The sequence below is a fragment of the Pelobates fuscus genome, chromosome 2, assembly GCF_036172605.1.
Source record: "Pelobates fuscus isolate aPelFus1 chromosome 2, aPelFus1.pri, whole genome shotgun sequence".
Taxonomy (NCBI): domain Eukaryota; kingdom Metazoa; phylum Chordata; class Amphibia; order Anura; family Pelobatidae; genus Pelobates; species Pelobates fuscus.
The window spans coordinates 194481912-194504567 of NC_086318.1; the positions used below are offsets into that span (position 1 = coordinate 194481912).

Genomic DNA, 22656 nt, shown 5'->3' on the forward strand with positions numbered 1-22656 from the left:
GTAAGTGACATTGTGTATGTCAGTGAGAGTGTGTGTGTGTGTGTGTGTGTTAGTGAGAGTGTGTAAGTGACAATGTGTATGTCAGTGAGAGTGTGCAAGTGACAATGTGTAGGTCAGTGAGAATGTGTATGTGTTAGAGTGTGTACGTTAGTTAGAATGTGTAAGTGTGTATGCCAGTGAGAGAGTGTGTGTATTAGTGAGATTGTGTGACACTGCAAAGGTAATTATTGCAATTTTTAAGAAACTGAAATAATTACTGTCCTGGGTTAACGTTAACTCCTCTAGTGGCTATGCATTGAGACGTCCAGCGTCACGCAAAACCTAGTGTCTTGGAAATACCACTGCGAGCGCGGCCATTAAGGAGCGAAGGCGGACCCAAGCCAGCATGAAAGACATGCTTGACCCAGGTAAGTGACAGAAGGGGTTTTAACCCCTTCTGCACCACAAGGGGGGTGCGTTTGACAGAGGGGGAAGCTATAGTGCCAGGATAACAAGTTTTTTTCCTGGCACTATAGTTTCCCTTTAATGCCTACTCAGTGCGTCTCTTTCCCTAAATGTCTCTTCACTGTAATTCAGAGTTTAGTGAATAAACATCTAAAGGGAATGTAGTTGCATTCATGGGGGGTGGCAAAATGGATTGTTGCCTAGGGCGGCAAAAATCCTTGCACCGGCCCTGCTCTGACGATTCCGCAGCCTGTGATTTCATTAGCAAGGGCGGTCATACTCACCGCCACTGTGGCTGATTTGCAGGCTGATTTGGCAGGCAGCAACCCCTCAGTTCTTTCTGGCCTACATTTACATTCCTGGTGTCCACTACACAGCCGCTGACAATTTTGCACGCTCTCATTTTAAGGTCTTCTTTCAGGCACTCCCTATGATCCACTACATATCATCCAGAATACCACCATTCCATGAGCTAATCTTGGACTAAGCACACAATTACACCACGTACAGGTGCGCTCGCTTCAAGCAGTTTCACGACTACTCTATCACTCACGCAAGGGCCTTGTATATTGTACATGTCACAATTAGAGTTTGCTTGAATCAAGACTTTTGCAGTTAAATATGGTTATTTTTTGCCTCTTTCTCCAAACCTACAAATCAAGCATCTTTCTTAAACCTCCTATGCTGTCACTCCGCTTTACGTCTCCAAGGTCATCCACACACTATAAGTCCTAATCCACTACTTCACGTCTAAACCTTCCATTAAGGTGGAGCTACATCATGGCTTCCTTCGCCGGCCTCTCTGTCACAAAGTGCTGCATCAGCAGCTTCAAGCTCTTACACCCCAGTCTACATCACTAAGTGTCGGGGCCACGGGCAATCCTCAGCGCAGTTACATATATACCTCAATCAGAGTGAAAGCTCCTCACAAGCTTTCAGTACCCACGCTGTATAAACTTGCATAAGGTGTGTTTTCTTTGAATCCTCTTTTGCCCTCTTTTACAGGCCTACTCGTACGTTGGTTTCGGCACACCTCAACCAACTTTGCTTCTCCTTCTACATCCCATTAGTTGGAAATCCATTTGGCCTGAATTTGTGGGAGGAGTTATGATCCTATTTAAACCCTACCCCCCTACTTACCTTTGTTGTGCAAGCTGTTTGTCCCCACCCACCTACACCCATCTATATTAACAATTCACCTTTGTCGGCCCTCTTTTACAGGCCTACTCGTACGTTGGTTTCGGCACACCTCAACCAACTTTGCTTCTCCTTCTACATCCCATTACATATTAGATAAATTCCAAGCACAAATGTTTGTATGTCTTTTTTAATGTAAAGTGTTATAATTTATAATGTAAAAATAAACAACTAAAAAATTTATAATACGAATTTGGGAGGAACCTTGCATACTGCTTAGTCTTAATGCAGTGTCTTGTTAGAAGATGGGGCATGGCTGAGATGGATGAGGTTGTTTTTTTTTAATGTTATTATTACAATTGTATTGTTTGTTACAAATTCCTATCTCTCTAATACAGGCATAGTGTCAGTAGTAGAGCTCTCCTTAGACAGCTGGAGCCATATTTTGTAGCCTCAAACTGGTTGGAGGTGCACAGTGCTGAAAGTGAAGGCTAGTACATCTAATAGAGATGGAATGAGTGAGTTCCAATTTCTATCAGAATCCTGGTGCTAACATGACTGTTATCAGCAAACTCCAAAGTCTAATTTACATTTCCTCTACTACGGTAAGACTATATTAGGTGTACAGGTATGCTTTGCATATGCGTGCACTACAAGGACACACTGTAATTATTCTACATACATTTCCTATGCACCACTAAGGTCCTTATTTGTACTCACATATACAATAACTTCATAATTGTTATCAGTTGTGTACCAAGTGGGGGCTGTCAGTCCAGTTCGGCTGCATGACGTCACCGCGTGCATTGAATGTAAACGTTACAGTTACAGTGAACATACTGAGCCGCCCAAGGCATCACGTGACTGGTGTGTTTGGCAATAATAGGTTCGATGGGCGGAACGCAAGGACTGTCTGGAAGGGGGATTGTAACTCAGGGAGAGAAGGAACTAGCTTCGATAACACTATAACACAGACACACAAAGACACAGATACATTGACAGACACACAGGCACACTGCCCTGTTTAGGGCGAAACTTGTGAGAGGGAGCCATGGATTTCATCCCAAACTTATCCCCATGGACGTGGTTCCTTCTGGCTGCATTCTGGGTTCTTCTATTAGTGTGAGTATGCAATATGCAGGCAATACAACAAAACCTGTCCCCTCCCTACGGGGTTCATACACCTGTAATATGGTGTAACAGGAGTGGGATGCTTCTCTTTGTCCTTGGTAGAAGTTTTAGGACAAGTGCTTTTTAAATGAAAGGTGCAATGGTGAGATGTCTATTCAGTCGTCTAATGTTCCCTGGTGTCATATTGCATACGTATTTCAAGTATTGTTGTGTTGGGTGCGTTTTACTATTCCTGGACCTAACAAACTGTAAGGATCTCCTGCACTCACCTAGCTTACCAAATACTTAATTACTTTTCACATGATCTCAGTCAGCATTGGTCTGGCTGAGAAGTATGAGAGTTGTAATACAAAAACTTGGTAGCTACCTGTATGTTGTCTAGTATGTAAAACCTAAAGGTCACGAAAACGTGTATTTCCCTGCAATTTTCATGGCTTTATGGTACACGAATAGCATTATTAAATAAAATCATGAATTTTTAACATGTGCTTTTTATATGTGGTGGTGCTAGGCTACCTTTACCTTATAAGCCCAGTCATTCATTGTATCCCATGTATAAAGGAGAGGTTTGTGTGAGATGCTTTCTAGTTATACACAAAGGTTAATGTTTCTTTACAAACCTAAAGGGTGCTAATTTTGAAATAAATGTCAACTCTGAATGTGAGTGCTGAGTTAAACTTTGTGTATTTTCCTATACTAAATGGTAACTACCTCCTCAGATATGGACTGTATCCTTATCGATTCTTTAAGAAGTTGGGGATTCCAGGACCCACACCATTACCGTTTATAGGAACATTTCTGGAATATAGAAAAGTGAGTCCTTGTTTCTTTGCGATTGTGTGCACTAAATGCTCTGTTTGATAAGTGCACAATCAAAGTATATTTGCGGTTATAAATACATTAAATTTTTAATCAATGTGTACTTAAGTAGGTAGTGCTTATGACCGATGGAAGTGTTTTTCTTAAAACCAATCAACCAAGATTAATAAGGTAAACCCACTTAGGCCTTTATTAAATATTGTGACATAAGGTTTCCAAATGATTTAATATTTTTAAAAACATTTTTAATGTTTTTTTTTTCAAAATATATTATATCTAAAAAAAATCAGAACATTACAATATATTTCATAATACTAGATCATTTAAAAAGTTTATCCAAAAATTTGAAGTCATTTGGAAAGCTTATCCAATATTTTTCAAGGCCATAGTTACAATTTTATGACCTCATACCTTTCAATAACTCTTATCCCTGCTTATACCTGAACATGACAAAGTTACATCAGGAAGCATAGGCATATTATCTACATAGCATGGCTGTCATAGTAACCTCTGAAATCATGTGATACAAATCTCATGTAGTGGAGGTATTAGGCAATAATGTTTATTATAGGTTTTGGGCACAATTTCCAGAAACTATAATATTTAGCTTTTTTCATTATATATAAACAATATGGGCATGGGTGCACGACTTACATTTTTTTTTTTTTTTAAACTTCTTTGATTCACTATTGAGAATAAACACATATCCTATTTTTTATAGGATTAACATATTCTCCATTTAATTACTTCCTCACAAATGCTCTCAAACATGTGGGAAGAAATCAGAAACGCCAGTTAACTTTTTGGATACTTTATACAAGTTTTTGAGTACACTATACTCAGGGGAATTCAGACAGTAAGTTTCATAGTTTAGAAAGATCTCCACAATTACTCAATGACATTATGATGTGTCTTGTTTTTTACATGCGGAATAATTGCGTGTCTTATGAGATTGTATTTCTGTTCGCAGGGGGTGCTGCAGTTTGACATGGAATGCTTTAAGAAATATGGAAAGTTATGGGGGTATGTGGCAGTGATTCTTGGATATATGGCCTAGTGTTTTGATAAAAACAAGAAAATGAAACATAAATTATCATGGACACTGTGATTCCAAAAAGTTACATCAGGGCTTGACAAATTTGCTTTGATTCTAGGAGCCAGCTAAAAAAAGTTAGGAGCCAGATTTTTTTTTTTACTTACATAGCTTTCTATTCAATGACAACAATTTTTTTTTAAAGGGACATGATAGTCACCAGGACCACTACAGCTTAATAGAGTGGTTCTGGTGTCTATAGCCTGTCCCTGCAGGCTTTCAGAACAATGGCAGTGTTTACATTGCTTCCTAGTGACACCTCTAGTCACCGTCACTCAGATGGTCACTAGAGGGGTTTCCTGTTTTTTTCTACATTCAGGTGTTTTCCTACATTCAGCGTCTCCACGCTCTGCATGGAGGCGCTGAATGTTCCCCATAGAGATGCATTGATTCAATGCATCTCTATGAGGAGAGGCTGATTGGTGCAGTGTTTTGCAGCCAATTCTATGGAAAAAACATTGGATTGGCTGAAATCATCAAGCTTGATGATCTGAGCCATAGAGCCAGAGCCCGTCGAGGGGAGACCAGCTCGGCATTGGAAAATAAGGTGAGTAAAAACACCATTCCCCTGCAAAGGGATGGGGTCTGGTAACCTAGACACACACATCACCATGACAGACACACCCACCCATCATGACAGACACACATATACTCAAAATAAAAAAATATAAGTCTACGAATAGGACTAATCCAAACACTCCGTAGACTATACACCTTTATTGACACTCCAGGGGTGTCATTTGGGGCTTAACCCCTATTGCTAAAGTAACAAAAAGTATCCACACCACTGTGGAGCTAGTCCAGGTGTGTGGGTACTAACTGGAAATCTAATCAAATAATATTGAGTATAATAAGTAAGAAATATCAATATGTGATCATATTCATCAATAAAGGGTTAGAAACAATCAATTTATCTCCACAGCCAAATGGCTGTGCCTCCCTAGCTTGCTATAAATGTCTAAACTGGTTCAGACTCCTGACTTTAATCATATATGTGCGGTCAATGTCTGAAAAGTAAAATTATAAATATCTTAGACTGCAAGCCTGGTCTTAGGAGAATATGTCCAGCATGGGTAAATTAGGGACCTAGGCAGTCTGGAAGCAATCTATAAGGAGAAATTACTGCCTAATAGGTCAAAATGCTGCAAAGTTATCCGTACAAAAAAGCGGGGTGGAAATAACCTGTTAAGGATTATAAGGTAGACAAGCCACAGATATAGCTGTAAAAGGGAAGAATGTTCACAATATAGATAACCCAATAAATACAAGCTATCCAGTTCACTGCTATACAATCAAAACCAACAAAATAATAAGCAGTGAGAACTGTGACATCACTGTCTAACGGACCTATAGTGGCTGTCTGTAATGCCTAAATGGAAAAAAACAACAGGTATAAGTGTGTACATTGTCCCACTAATATGAAAAGACCAAAAACTGGAGGAAGAAAAAAAGGACAAAGTTAAAATGTGCTAATGTGCAGGACCATACTTAGAATGTTGGTCCCTGCGCATGGTGACAGAGTGCCCTGTGTAGTAAGTGAGAAAGAAAAGAACACACATATACCATGACAGACAGACACACACACACACACACACACACACCATAACACAACACAGACAGACACACACACACACACACACACTATGACAGAGCAACCCAAGCACTCACACTATGACAGACCCATATACTCACACTATGACAGACAGACAATGCCTGTGAGATCCAGTAGGTGACCGGTGACTACCTGTGCGAATAGTAGGCGGGCGGCGAGGGAACTGTGATGTCTCTGCTCATCTCCTTTGCGCCGTTTAGTGAGACCGGGGCCGTAATATGAGGTCATATTCCAGCCCCAGTCTCACTAAGCGGCGCGTGAGGGCCGGGGAGCAGAGCAGGGACATCACAGCTCCCTTGCTGCCCGCCTACTATTCGCACAGGTAGCCGCACGCCTCCACGTACACTCAGCTTGCTGCATGGCTCCATAATTCCCCAGCTGGACTCCCGCATGCCGGACTCACATATCCCAGGTGCCAAGGCCAAATTCTTAGGCACCATGGCGCCTGGGATTTGTCGAGCCCTGAGTTATGTGACTTGCTTCAGTTGGTGAAAGGGTTAAAATCACATTTTGTTTCCACTAGACCGGAAATAATGATTACAAAAAATCCCACTTAACACTACCCACACCCATAAAAGCTGTCACCACCAAGGCAATTTATAAACAGAGTGCCCCAACCAAATAAGATTAAAGGAACACTATAGTCACCTAAATTACTTTAGCTAAATAAAGCAGTTTTAGTGTATAGATTATTCCCCTGCAATTTCACTGCTCAATTCACTGTCATTTAGGAGTTCAATCACTTTGTTTCTGTTTATGCAGCCCTAGCCACACCTCCCCTGGCTATGATTGACAGAGCCTGCATGAAAAAAAAAACTGGTTCCACTTTCAAACAGATGTAATTTACCTTAAATAATTGTATCTCAATCTCTAAATTGAACTTTAATCACATACAGGAGGCTATTGCAGGGTCTAGCAGGCTATTAACATAACAGGGGATAAGAAAATCTTAATTAAACAGAACTTGCAATAAAGAAAGTCTAAATAGGGCTCTCTTTACAGGAAGTGTTTATGGAAGGCTGTGCAAGTCACAGACAAGTTGAATGCACATGAATAGAATGTGCAGAGGGCCCTGCTCAAATGAACTTATGACATGAGGTACACTAGATCGTTTAAATGAGCAAATATAATTATGCAATATGGAGTTTATTCTGTAAATAAGGAAAAAAGAAAATAGCTTATTTGGAAATTTTACAACTGTTGTTTTGGTCTAAAATTCCCTTTTTAGTAAGGTAAATAACTACCTGTGACTCCCACACAACATCTTAAAACACCAGAGGCAGCAGCTTGTCACCTGGCCTTAGGTAAAACATTTAATTTAGTACACTGTGTCTATTGAAAAATATGTACATATTCCTCACACTGCCTGATCATTTTCTGTGCTCTGTGGGTCAATGTAGTGGGCTTGGTTCAGTGCTACTGTCATTTTAACCCTGGAATGTAAAACATTGTAGTTTTTTTTAGAAATCTGCCTCTGGAGACTCTTCCTGGCAAGACCAGAGGCACCTCCACTGAATGTTGCATCATAACACATTTATTACACTACACTATACTAGGTTGTTTTTAAAGTGTCTTTGTTTACAGTATTTTTTAGTTATGATGCAGTGTTAAATTCAATGAAATATATATATATAATACAGTTGAATTGAATTAATATATGTAAAATGCTAACTCCTTACATTGTCTTACGTTATCTGTTTCAGGCTTTATGATGGCAGACAGCCAGTACTTGCTATTATGGATCCTGTTATAATTAAAGCTATTTTAGTGAAAGAGTGTTACACTAACTTCACCAACAGACGGGTGAGCTGACAATCATACTCACACAATGGAACATTGACTGTTATTCAGAGGTTATCTTAATCCTGTTTTATCTGCTCCTTCTGCAGAACTTTGGTCTAAATGGGCCTATGGAGTCAGCTCTCACTATTGCTGAAGATGAGCAGTGGAAGAGGATCCGCCATGTTCTCTCCCCCACATTCACTAGTGGGAGACTCAAAGAGGTGAACAGAACAAACTTTGTTATGCTACACTCCATCTCTTCCCTGCGGAATTACGTGATGCCATTTTCTGAGGCCAAGCAGCAGTTCTACAGATTAAACTTAATACCTTAACTTAAAGGATTACTTCAAACAAATAATAGTGTTTCAAGAAAAATACTGTTGTTGGTCAGAGTGACCTTTCCCAACTTGGTTCCTCCCCCCCAAAATGGGGGGGGGGGGGTGAAAATTGTTAGTATTCACATTGGTTCCATTGCTGAGACCAAGTTCTCTTTTAAAAATAAAAAAGGGACTGTATCCATAAAAATGTCTAGGCTTTTTGTGGTAACATCATTATCAGGTATTGATAAAGTCGTTAACACGAAATTTGTAGACGTTTTTTAAATCTATTTTTACCTTCCGCCTAAGGGGGGTTAAAAATGTGTTGCATTTTATGAACAGATCCTGTCGATAATTTTTTTGTGCTATTTACTTTGAGGATCAACTATTCTTATGTACTGGAGTCAGAGTGAGTACCTGACCGATATTACTGCACTATCAATTATATGTTCTGAGGTCTACCCCTTGGTGTGGAGACTGTCCATTGTAAAGTTGTGATTAACCCCTTCATTGGCATCTCGAGGGTAGTGTCGACCTGTATTTCAGTGATGTTTCAAGTAGTCTTTCATCCCGATTCTCCTCTGCTCACGTCACTCCTAGTTGGAGGGGAACGCTGATGTCAGAGATGGCTTGCTAAAAAGAGTACATGGTGGGGGGTTTACCATCAAACCTCCCTGTGTTCGAAGAGATATAATATATGTTGTAATAATATTTATATCATGACAATTTTCTGTCGCTGTAGTAACATGTTATTCATTGATTGTACCGTGCTGTAGAATATGTTATTGCTATAAAAAATAATAATAGAAACAGCAGCAGTATATTATATTATGTTTATGAACTCTCATTTTCTAAAGATGTTTCCAGGCATCACAATTCTAACTAGAGTGGTGCTGAAATATGTGCTTTGTGTAAACAAGTGGGACTCAATTCCAGTTATGGAGGACCAGTAATAGGTCTGTTATTATATTCTAAATACACCAAATGGTGGTATGTGTAAGCAAATCTGTAAATCTGACTTGTTACTGATTCCTGAGTGTTAGAGTGGAAAAAATACTGTTGTGATAAACTTATTTTATAAAATTAGTATTGCTTAAACTGATATGATAAAAGAAAGCAGCCCGATCCTCCTTCTCCTACAGAGCACCGCATTTGTGGAACGACCTCCCGCACAAATAAAAATCTTCCCTCAGCTTAAAGTCCTTTAAGAGATCCCTCTCTACATACCTCAAAACAGAATGCACCTGTCATGGTTGATTTATATATTTCCTACCTGTTCTATGTTAAATTTTTTATATATTGTATATTAATATTGTTTTTGTTTTTTATTGTACACTAACTGTAACAATGCAATGATTTGGGGAACCAGGACATACTTGAAAACGAGAGAAATCTCAATGTATCTTTCCTGGTAAAATATTTTATAAAAATAAATAATATGGATTTGGGTGATTAAGTGCTAATCTTGTAACAAAATCCACCAATTTCTAACTAGGTTTCCTCTTCTCTTTCAGATGTTTCATATTATGAAAGAATACTCAAATGTTCTGGTGAAGAATCTGCAGGTGTATGTAGATAAAAACGAACCATGTGTCATAAAGGAGTAAGTGTCTTCTCAGATATACATATTTATTTGTACTCATGTAGACAGTCTGTAGCAAATGATGTCTGTAGCAAATACATTTCGCACAGAACTCAAGTCAGTGTAGTGCCAAAATGTAAAGGAACACTATAACATTAGGAATAAATGTTTGAATTCCTAACTCTATAGTTTTTAATTACCTATTTAATGTTGTCATCCCCACACCCTAGCCACATAAACGTTTGAAAGGTAAGATTCACTGACATCCATGCCCTGCCTCTTTAGCTTAGATCATTAAATGGGAGACAATGGAAACTTTCTCTAAGACCATCTGCTTTATAAAAAATAATGATAATGAAGTGGTCTGGGTGCAAAACAGCTATGCATTAAGTTGGTCTACTCTGGCCTTAAATTTGACATTTACTTTCAAATCTCACTTTACTTAATAACGTCAGTAGTTACAGTAACAGTTAATAATGTCAGTTTCTGTGTTCTTTTTTTTGTTTTTCCAACTTGCTTTTTTGGCTTAAAGTTTCTTACTGTAAAGTCACAAATAAAGTAATTGTGTCCTATGAATTTAATAACATAATTTCCTGTTTTGTTTAATTTTTAGCTACATATTCCTAAAGTCACTGTTTTATGACTCATTATAAATAAGTCAGTATTTCTAAGCCAGACAGGAAATTGCATGATCTATCAAATTTACAAAGTTACACATACTGTGATTATATAATTGTATTATGTTTTAGTGTTACAGGCGCTTATAGCATGGATGTTGTCACCAGCACTTCATTCAGTGTCCATATCGACTCCCTAAACAAGCCTAATGATCCATTTGTAATGCATATCAAGAAGGTTATAAAAGTGGGCCTTTTCAGTCCAATACTCATCCTTACTGGTAAAGTATTTTTTATTAAATTCTCATATTTTGCTTATTTATGACCAGTGTATACATTTTGTTCCAGGCCAAATTTCTTATTAAATGACCACTAAAGGCATCCAGGCCACTTCATCTCAATAAGGTGGTCTGGGTGCAGTGGTCTTGTCATTTTAATTTGGCAATGTAAAACATTGCAGTTTAGTAGAAACTGTAATGTTTCCATTGCAAGGTTATACAACTCTACTGGCTGTGCTAGAGCACCATTTGACTGGTGCAGGGCAGCAATATGCCCTAGCCTCCCAGTGCCTCCATATGAGGAAGCATTAGATTGCCTGAGATCATTAGAATTGCTAATCTTAGCCATGAAGGCAGGGCAGCCGTGAAGAGAGATGTGGTGATGGAGAAAAGGTAAATAAAACTACCCTTTTGCTTCACACCGCTGGGGAGAGGTTATTATCCTAACGCTATAGTGTTCTTTTAAAGGTGTACCGTTAATGGTATGTTATAATTTAAAGTGAACCTGTTTTGGTTTAAGTTAATTTTGACATACCAAAAATGATGATCTATCTCCCTGCCCACACAAACCTAGCCTAGTGAATCCCTGGGGTGTGCACAAACCAAAAAACAAACAAACAAAGCTCTAATAAGTGTTGGTTGTCTAAGGGAACAGAAACCAAAGTTTTGTCTTACCCTGGCCTTTTTGTTATTTTGACTTTCTTAGTGCTGATACTTACAAATTCTATCTAAGCGTTAACCCCAGCCATTCTAAGGTCCAGTAAAACACCTGTTTATTACTACTGCTTTATCTTTGGTAGGTTGTTGACCTATATTTTGCTGAGGATCCCCTCCGGTTCGTGACAGGGACCCTTCCCCTACTTTATTTGTACTGAGGATCCTTTTAAAAATAAAAAATAAAAATATTTATAGTTTTAACTATTTATTTTTTTATAATAGAGATTGACAATTGGTTCTCACTATTACAAGCAGGATCTCACAGACCCATAGTCATTTTCTTATTTACTTCACTTTTAGTGCCATACGCCAGAGCTGTCGTGTATCGCCCTGCTCTCCACTGCAGCACAGAAAAGGTTAACATGACATTTTTTTACTATAAATTTATGGTACTGTACTTTTACAGTATTTTAACACTTATGACATCTATTTTTCTGGTGTCATGCAGAGACTGCACCTATGCCAGGAATATTGGATTGGCTGAGATTGCCAAGGAGCCGGGGGGGGGGGGGGGGGGGCAGAGCCAAACACCACCCTGGCCAATCAGCAACTCCGCATAGAGATGCATTTAATCAATGCATCTCAATGAGGAAACTTCAGTGTCTCCATGCAGAGGGTGGGGACACTAAATGTCAGTGCTGCACACTTTGCAACACTGCCCCAGGAAGCACGGCTCTTAGATATCTGAGGAGTGACCAGTGGTGGTGTCCATAGGCTTCAATGTAAACACTGCCTTTTCTCTGAAAAGACATTGTTTGCAGTAAAAAGCCTACAGGAACTTACTATACTCACCGGAACAACTACAATAAGCTGTAGTTGTTCTGGTGACTATAGTGTCCCTTTAAAAAAAATCTGCGGGACACACACGAGGTCCTGGCATGAGCGCGATCCAGGGGCATTATTCTAATGATTAAAAGTCCACAGTTATTACATTTTTCTCTCATAGGTTTATGCACCAAGTAAGACATTCATTTGTTTCAGATGAAAAAGTGGAAAAATACTCAGGGATTCATTTTTGAATTATCACAACTAAGTACTAGAATTAATTGAGTTAAAGGGTGACTTCATGCTTGTAATAGTGAGAACCAGTTGTCAATCTCTATTATAAAAAAATAAATAGTTAAAACTATAAAAAAATTTTTTTTAATTTTCAAAAAGGGTCCCCACTTCAATAACTTTCCTTTGCTGCACAAACAGAGATAAACCCTCTCTTTTTCTGTCTCTAGAGATTGTTTTGTGTTCTTCTAACACGTCTTATGCTTCATTTTCAGTGCTTTTCCCATTTCTGATACCTATTCTTCAGAAGCTGAATGTGAACTTCTTTCCCAAAGACTTTGTGCACTTTTTCATGAATGCAGTCACCAGCTTCAAAGAAAAGCGTGAGAAAGGAGATCACTCGGTGAGATTAATCTTATACCAGATAGAAAGCTGGAAATAGTATGAAACTGTCTGTCTTTGAATATGCTAGTCAGTTTCCAAGCAGCAGTTAAGAGATTCTGAACATTCTAAACTACTGAGAACCCCATGATAAAGGATAAATGAAATAACTTTATGATGGATAAACACAAAAAAAAAAAAATGGTAGAGAAGCCTTCTTAACCCCTTAAGGACACATGACATGTGTGACATGTCATGATTCCCTTTTATTCCAGAAGTTTGGTCCTTAAGGGGTTAAGTTACAATTAGAGACTAAATAAAACTACCATAACCACTGTATCACTGTCTGAAATAACCACCACCCTGGGTTAAAAAAAATGACAAAGATCAATAGAGTAGAGAGGATTCAGAGGAAATGGAAATACAGGTTGTAAATAAAAATAATACAAATGTATTCAAACAAGTCCTTGATATAAATGTATCAGCTAGTCAGGTCCTTACCCACCACGATGAAAGGTAGGTAGGATCCAAAACTGCTGGATGTTAGTCTAGTAAAGGTTCTATAACTTGTAAAGTGAGGAACCAGTACATGTAATAATCATATTATAAAATCAGACTGTAGTAAAGAAGACATTTTGTCTTTTCCCACAAGGGGTTAAAATCCTTATGTCAATTATATAGTGCAGGAGACAGTGTACCAATTAAAATATTTATTAGTACAAATGTAACTGTCAACAAAACACACATATATATATATATAAAAGACTAATATATTGCAAAGGTCTCAGATGTGCAAGCAAATAGATATCAGGTTTACAGACCAGGGGGTCCAAAGATGTTGGGGTCACTCTCTTGCCGGCTGGGTAGGAGTGCGTCCGGACCTCCTCGTGCTGCCACAACACTCGTTATCGGCTGCGTGTGTTCTACTGCGGCTCTGGATGTGTTCCAGTATGCTGATTCTCGAGAACCGATGTGAAGATGCCGCCTAACGCGTTTTATGATCGACGATCACTTCATCAGAGGATCCATGATAAAGGATGTATTGGGAGCACTGGGAAGTGGCAGTTGGTAAATTTTTAAGATGGGGAGATATAAGAACCCACCCTTGGCATATGATAACATGCCATATCTGTAAGCCATTTGACCTTTTGGTCCATACCATAAAACTAAAAATACACAAATTTGGGAAAAGAAAACCAGTACATGTCCTGTGGTATATAACATTTATGAAGCAGTAAGAAAATTAAGTTTTTCCTTAGTATCCTCCTTGATTCCCTTACTGCAATGAATTCTATGTGGCTAGACTAGATTTCATGTACTGAAAGAGTATGAGAATTCTAGATCACATGTAATTTCCTTTCCATGACTACCCGCAGTCCTCTAGTCTCGCTGATGAGAAGTGGCATAGGCCACGGAGAAGCAACCCGGGAGATATACATACTTACTAACAAACTATTATAGACGGAACTACTCACTCAATCATAGCAGTTGGAGAAAGCATAAGGTTTCCCAATGCACCTTTTATTTGTAAGCTATAAGGTATGTTAAGTGCTTTTATCAGAGTCCATATAGATGTTCAAACAGCAATTAGATGCATACTTGCAAAAACAGAATATTCAAGGATATATTTTTTCAATGTAGGGTAATAGCTGCTTGATCCAAGACTAAATCTGACTGCCATTCTGGGGTCAAGAAGGAATTTTTTTCCTAGTTTGTTGCAAAATTGGAAGTGCTTCAAACTTTTTTGCCTTCTTTTGGATCAACAGCAAAAAAAACAAATGAGGAAGGCTGAACTTGATGGACACAAGTCTCCTTTTAGCTATGTAACTATGTATATTCTTGACGAACCTTCACCCTCCTGGCAGCACCGGGCACTTTTTGGGCTAGTTTCTGAGTTTAATATGTTAGAAATGTCTTTAATCCCAAACGTTAGTTACGTCATCCTCTGAGTTCGCATAATTAGGGCTCACAGGAACCATCCTACATTACAATTGTACAGTTTTGATGAGGGTTGGTCATATAGTCCTTAAACTGCATGTATTCACTATGATGGAGCAACAATACTCTTAACATATATCCACTAGTCCTAAGGAAGTACTCCATGATATCTACATTCTCCATGCCGGACCTATCACACGGAGCCTCCCTATCTGATGAGCTAATACAATTCTAGCTGATATGGGTTAGAGACATAGACGAACCCTCACTGCGATTTGAAAATTTCTTCAGACGCACTCCTACATATATGCTGAGATATGCTATGTAACTCACTGTTTTATTCTGTACTACTTGCAGAGCCTTTAGGTATATGTATACTAATGTATGTAGACAACTATTGCAACCTCTAAGGAAATCTGACAAAGTCACCCAATGGATGTTTTCATACTGTTGTGTAAATTCTTAGATGACCAATAAAACTTTTAATTTATTTTTTTTTAAGAACATTATTGGAACCCCATGAAGCTACGTTTTTTTTTTGTACGAATCCAAACAAACCATAGCACAGTTGCTCAAAAAGATTCCAATGCCGTAGTAGTTGATGCAGTCCCCCCTTTCTTAATATAGTGTAGCAGACTCTCTATTACAATATAAATATTTAGATCAATCAGTTATGTTTACCTATTCAAGACCAGTAGCACATTTAGGTGCAGAGAAGCAAGTGTGTTATTGGACTCGTGAGGAGGGGCCACGTCATGTGGGATGTTTTCTAGCACTGAACTGACTATGTCTTTTACACAAAACCTTCAGCTATCCTTATCTATGGATGCAGGAATACAGGTTTCAGGCATAATTAAGCAGTTCATCAGTTCCCCAAAAGATAGTAGGCTGATAATTTAGTTATGGAGCTGCCCTTTCCTTTATCACTTTTTGGGCCAAGTCAGAAATTAAGTGGGTGAACCTAAACAGCACCATTCCAGTTACTAGCAGCATCTTTTATGTTTCCAGTCTCTATTTGTAGAAGAAGGACACACAAAACTGTAGACTTGCACATTTGATTTCAAATGAATTGCAATTCATCCATTTTTTTTTGTCTGTCAGGCTTACCTTGCTGGGAGTCCAACATACAGAGATAAATGCTCACCCTTGCAATTAGACACAGGCCAAGGTGGTCAAGGTAGAACTCACCTGGCCTGTGAATCTGTGCACGGGGGCTGTGCAGGTGAATGCTTGAAGTCGCAGTACAGAAAAGGGAATCCAGGAGAATAGTCGTAGGTAAGCCAATGGTCAGAGGATGCCAGAAATCAGGAGATACGAGTAGCGAGCCGAAGTCAAGGTATGCCAGAGGTCAGGGTACAAAACGAGTAGCAATCCAAGGTCAGGACAATACTGGAACGTGGAATAGCAATTCTCTAACCAGAGTCATTGAACTGACACTGCCCTTAGAGAGGGGCAGTGTCTTATACCTTGTTGATTAGGAAACAGATTCAGCTGGAGAGTAACTGACAGGTCTGAGCCAGGTGAAGTCCAGCCCCCTAGTGCTGCAGGCAATTCAAGATTAGACGGGAGTTATCCAAAGTCCTGAAATGGTTCAGAGGTAATAGAGCAGGTTCAGAACTGCCGAGTACACAGGTTCAAGTCCCTCTTCGGGCAATAAAGGGGCGACCCCGTCTGGCAGTCTGGAGGTCACGGTGTGAATCCTGACAGTACCCTCCCCTTAAGAACGCATTCCGGGCGTGAACAGATTCATTTTGGGAACTGTAATCCTCGTCTTCGGACTCTGTATCACTTAAGAAGTCCTTGTAGTCAAAGTTTCCAGAGCGGAGACCCTCAGTCGGGGACTTTGGGTTAGCAGTGTCGGGTACTGATGGAGAGAGGTCTGGGCCATTCAGAGGCTTGGTGCAGGCGGAAATAACCTTTGTCCCAGGAGCCATTTTATCTGAAACTTTTTCCTTAGGTGAGTCCTCTGGAGGTGGTTCTCCTTTGGGTAGGTAGGAAGTGGTGGAGGTGCTTGCTCTTTCTTGAATAGTAGATTCATCAAGAAGAGGTACAGATGTGTCTGGAGCAGGAGGTAGAGATTTTTCAGGGGTACCGGTAGCTGATTCTAAAGAAACACAGGTTGTATTAACTACCGTGGTCTGAGTACTCTTATGTGTCACGGAGCGTGGACCAGACTGACAGCGACTTTGGTGTTTCTCAGGCAGAGGTGCAGAGTTGGCCGGATGGGTATGCATAACCCCAACTTGAACAGTTTCTGGTCGATGAGGGCGAATTGGGCAGAATGAGATAAAGTGCCCCCTTTCACCACAGTAAAAACAAAGGCCATGATTTCTCCGCCGGTCTCTTTCTTCGCTAGTCACTTTGGGCTGGACCAATCCTATTTCCATAGGCTCATCTGAGTCAAGAGGAAGGTAAGATTCCTCTGGGGCCTTCCTAGGAACAGGAGCAAAACGAGGCAACACGGTTTTGTGGTATTGGTACAGATTCCCTTTGTTTCTGGGAATCTGTGATCCTCTGGGACGTGGTGCTGGTTTAGGCACAGCGGTCTTGCTATCCATAGGTTCAATTGGTAACGATGGTTTTTCCCATGATGAACCCGAGAGAGCTTTTTCGGCCTTTCTTTCTCTAAGCCTTCGGTCAATGCTGATTGATAGTTGAATCAGCGCGTTTAATGTAGTAGGAAGTTCAGTTCTAGAAAGTTCATCCTTTACTCCTTCGGATAACCCAATTCAAAATTGGTTGCGCAGGGTTATATCGTTCCATTGAGTTTCTATTGCCCATCTTTTAAACTCAGCAATGTAATCTTCGACAGGTCTATGTTTTTGCTGAAGGGTTCTGATGGTTAAATCAGCAGTAGACTGTTTGTTAGGATCTTCATAAAGAAGAGACATAGCTTCAAAGAACTCGTCCAATGAGTCTGAGATGGGATCATCATTTTCCAAAAAGGAGTGGGCCCAGGCCATAGGTTCACCTCTTAGGAAGGAGATAACTGAACAAACCTTAGATCTTTCAGTGGGATAAGATCGAGGTTTTAGAGAAATTAATAACTTGCAGGAATTAAGAAACTCCCTGTATTTGGATCTATCTCCAGAAAACTTTTCAGGATTACAGACAGCAGGGTCGCTAGCTGAGTGCATAACTGTAACCGGTTCTGGGACTGGGCATACTGTGCCTTTAAGAAATAAAACTTCCTGCTGTAGCTCCAAAACAGTCTGGGTCAGGCTGGACACTTGCTGAGCAAGGGAGGTGAGCATTATCTCTGTGGACTCCATAATGGTCAGTTCAATCTGTCAGGCTTACCTTGCTGGGAGTCCAACATGCAGAGATAAATGCTCACCCTTGCAATTAGACACAGGCCAAGGTGGTCAAGGTAGAACTCACCTGGCCTGTGAATCTGTGCACGGGGGCTGTGCAGGCGAATGCTTGAAGTCGCAGTACAGAAAAGGGAATCCAGGAGAATAGTCGTAGGTAAGCCAATGGTCAGAGGATGCCAGAAATCAGGAGATACGAGTAGCGAGCCGAGGTCAAGGTATGCCAGAGGTCAGGGTACAAAACGAGTAGCAATCCAAGGTCAGGACAATACTGGAACGTGGAATAGCAATTCTCTAACCAGAGTCATTGAACTGACACTGCCCTTAGGGAGGGGCAGTGTCTTATACCTTGTTGATTAGGAAACAGATTCAGCTGGAGAGTAACTGACAGGTCTGAGCCAGGTGAAGTCCAGCCCCCTAGTGCTGCAGGCAATTCAAGATTAGACGGGAGTTATCCAAAGTCCTGAAATGGTTCAGAGGTAATAGAGCAGGTTCAGAACTGCCGAGTACACAGGTTCAAGTCCCTCTTCGGGCAATAAAGGGGCGACCCTGTCTGGCAGTCTGGAGGCCACAGTGTGAATCCTGACATTGTCTAATTGGCGGGTGTCCGTAATTCCTGAACTCTGATGTACTAATCCAGATAATGGACGGTTGATTCATGATTCAAAGTTTAACTTGTGGCACCAAAAAAGTAGAAAAAAAAAATGGTTTGTGGATTGCCACTAAATCAAGTGAGTGCTAACAATGCAAAGCTTTACAATCACTTACCGTATAATAATGGTAATTTTAAGCGCCAGGCTCTCATTCTGTAGCTCTCACACTGTACACAAAAGGAAAATAGAAGTTTGTAACTTGAGTCCATTACAAAATAAAAGCTAAAGCCTGCGTGTAAAAGTAAGAAGGGAGATCACTCGGTGAGCTTTAACACTTTTATTAGCATGCAGCAGTTCGAAAGGATGCTTGCATAGTATGGAAAGTGTAGACTTAAAAAAAATAATTGATTGAAGATTGTATAAAATTCTAATATCGATATGAGGAGTACTGACTTTATGTCAGCACACAGGGGGTTAATGTAAGGAATCCACCATGGGGCGCCGCACTGTGAGGCCGGAGGAGAAGAGGACAAGAAAGGAAGTCATCCAGTTTTGTTCCTCTGCATCCTTCCCAAGTTCCTATATTCAATTTTCCCTGCACAGCATCATAGGGCAGGAGCAAATGATGAGTAGTGATGCAAAAAATATTTTTAAAAAGTATATATATATTTTAGGAATATGTTTACTTGGCTGTCAGCCAATCAGGGAATTAGAAGAGTGGGCATTGCACATAAGAGTATTTTCAGAGATCAGAGTAGGGAGAAAAGAAAGTGTAACTGCAGTGATCACCCTTGTTATGTGAGGATATTTATGGGGTGATTAAAAATATTTTCATAAAAATTATAAAAAATTAATTTAATAATTTTTATCATATCAAAACTGATATCTTGACACTGTTTCCCTGATTGATGATTTAAAGCTGAGAATTACCCACTATTTTAATTCTGTTAGATCCTGGAGTAAGTTCTATTAGAGGATTTGTATTTCACACATTAATCACAAATTAATTATAAAAATATAATTTATTGTGACAATAATAATGTTTAACATGTGTGATAATAGTGAATATTTAGGTATAACATAAGTATACAATATGGCAGTGGTTTAACACAATCACAGACAGCTAAATAGTTTTTCAACCAGATTTACGACAGGACACTTTACTTTGAAATCAACTTAACACAGAACACAGCATCTCACAGCAGCACAGCGTAAAGCAATAAAAACTTTAGCTGGAAGTCAAATCACACTGAATTAACTCTTTCACTGCTGGCTACAATTCTCATATGCAAGATATCCTATTATATTGTAATTTTACAACTACAATATCTCACATACTATATCATTGACCATTCCTATGTCCATTCAATAAGAATAATTCTAACCAGATTTTACATTTGAAGAATTTTAACTTCCTAATTAAGATTCACTGTTTCTAAATTACGTAAGCTAATATATCTGGATAATTGCCTGATATTCTATTTTTAAAGTTAAAAGTAATATAGAGTTCATTGGTCCACCTGCTGGAATGGAATTACAAATTCTATATATTATTAACGAATCATGACTCCTTAATGTTTGGAATCACCAGCTTTTATCCTAGTATATTCTACCTTTTAGTAAAATCCATTAATTTAATTAAATTAAATAAAACCAGCATACTTAACAGTTATGTTGTAGAAATGTCCCAGGAATTTTAAATGCAAGTATGATGAGAGAATTGTATGAAAATAGAAAAGTTTTCAGAGTTCTGAAGTTGTGTTAGTTGAAAATGATACAAAGAATTAGATGTGTCCAGCTTTGGCCATGTTAGATGGGAGTTTGAGTGAGGGTGAGAGTTGGAGTCCAAGAGTCTGAGTGAGAGTGTAAGAGTGTTGCTCTCTCTCATTTGTCCTTATTTTTTTAAAAAGAAGTCTCTATAGATCACTAGTTGATAGGACCAATAGAGAACTGTGGGCTTGTCTTCCCTATAGGCTATCATCTAGATTTTGGTCAGTAGATGGCGCAATTACATCACCGAAAATTCTTGTCAGGGGGTCCATTTACCTTTTTGTATAATGGGTAAATTGAATTTCATGATGCGTTTGACGTCATCTTGGTTATCTTTATGGCTACTATTCATCAAAGAAGCTGTCAATCTTCAAAGCGTTTGGTTCACTTTTACATTTTGACATTTTGGCTATACATTAGATTCCTGACGTGTCCTAACCTTAATTTCACCTTTCCTTACAATGGAACTTTGTAAGATTCCGTTTTTGGAAAGTAACATTAATTACTTAGTGTTATCTGGTGTCTGGTTTTCTTGTGTGAAACTGTAGTTAGTTTTATTTATACATATCTATTATGCATATTCCACTAACGTTAGTAAATAATGGCATTTCTTCATTGATATTATATCCATGAATATTCTATGTTATTAACATAGTAGTATTTATATATGATTAATATGCTTATAGTAAGTTAGAAGTGGATATTGTGTGTATGTGTATATATATATATCTATATCTATATCTATCTCTGGGTTGTTACATTCAACCTCCCCCGCCCCCCTTTTGCAGTAGACATCATGCCTTATCTCTAATGTTTATATAAGTTGCATTCCTTAGCTCAGGCTTGAATGAATAGACTTACAGAGAGAAAAAAATTGTTTCTGTCTTTGCGTTGTAATAAAAAATGGAGTCACCTCTGATAGTGACTTACAGTATACACTTTTAATTTGTTTTAACACAAAATGTCTGCCAGTATAAATATACTGACAGTTCGGTTATTCAGGCTCCCTAACATCTTGACATGCCCTGTCACTTTTTCCTTTGACAATTGTCTGCAAACTGTACACGGTGATAATATGCAGTGACCTCAACAAAGAGTCCTTAGTTAAGAAGTAATGTTGCCACAATATCAACTGCAAAACCACAGCCAAAAAAACAATAGTTATGTTAGCTTAGTAAACTCATCATGCTTTGAAGTATTTTCTATATATTGACAACACCACACTCTTCATGATGCAGTGTGTTTAGATATAATCTCTAGTAATAGCTCAGGCTTTCCATTAGCGACAAGTGTGACACTGTAAAGTGTAAACTGTGCTGGATTAGGAGCCTAATGGGCCTGATGAAGATGGGTCCAATTAAAGAATCTCTGAAGGAAAGCACTATATGAGTCATACATCCCGAGTGTTTTGTACCTGATGGAGGTGGTACTAGAGGGACACTGGGTTTTGAGATGGAAGAGAGACATGCCAGTCTATCTGTTCATCTTGCAAAGCCCACAGCGTTCAACTTCCATATTTCACTAATCACAAACTCTACATCCTCTCCCCTCAGGAGGTGCTTGTTCTCTCCTTCCCTTCTTACTAGCTGGCAGCTAAATTTTGCAGGTATGCAGCCTGGGACAGAGAAATAGGTAGATGTAGTCAGTGCAGCAGAAAGGGTATATGCCACACTGCCATTTAGAGAGTACAAGGGGTAATTAGTTATAAAGTCAGAACGTTTCGGCTTATTGTCTATCAGTATATTATTGTAATATTGTAAAGCTCTGCGGAATAAGTTGGGGCTAGACTGTAAGCTCGTCTGAGCAGGATCCTCATCTACCTATTGTTCCTGTATACTTTTGTAATTGTCCCTTTTAATAAATTCCCCCCTTTCATAATATTGTAAAGAGCTGCAGAATAAGTTTGTGCTATATGAATCCCAATATAAATAATAAATACCAATAATTTGCTTAGACAACAACTGTTTTCTGTATATTTACCAACTATAAAACAAAGTCTTATTTTAGTTGTAGGTTTTAATATAATAATATGTGGAAAAGTGCTGTGAAATGTGATGGTATTTTATAAAAAAAAATGGTGCAAAACACTGCACATTACAACACTTGTTATCACATGGATCATGAGGTACACTCTTCAC

At 39.0% G+C, this 22656-nt stretch overlaps 1 protein-coding gene across 1 annotated transcript in view; it reads left to right on the top strand.

Annotated features, from left to right (window-relative positions):
- The first annotated feature begins 2460 nt into the window (after nucleotides 1-2460).
- Nucleotides 2461-22656, top strand: part of LOC134587014 (cytochrome P450 3A9-like) — a 38360-nt gene continuing 18164 nt past the window's right edge. Inside the window, exons 1-8 of the mRNA XM_063443057.1 lie at nucleotides 2461-2703; nucleotides 3432-3525; nucleotides 4502-4554; nucleotides 7940-8039; nucleotides 8126-8239; nucleotides 9850-9938; nucleotides 10667-10815; nucleotides 12801-12928. Of these exons, the coding sequence (XP_063299127.1) occupies nucleotides 2633-2703; nucleotides 3432-3525; nucleotides 4502-4554; nucleotides 7940-8039; nucleotides 8126-8239; nucleotides 9850-9938; nucleotides 10667-10815; nucleotides 12801-12928 (798 nt within the window). The 5' untranslated portion in view covers nucleotides 2461-2632. The remainder of the gene's footprint in view (nucleotides 2704-3431; nucleotides 3526-4501; nucleotides 4555-7939; nucleotides 8040-8125; nucleotides 8240-9849; nucleotides 9939-10666; nucleotides 10816-12800; nucleotides 12929-22656) is intronic.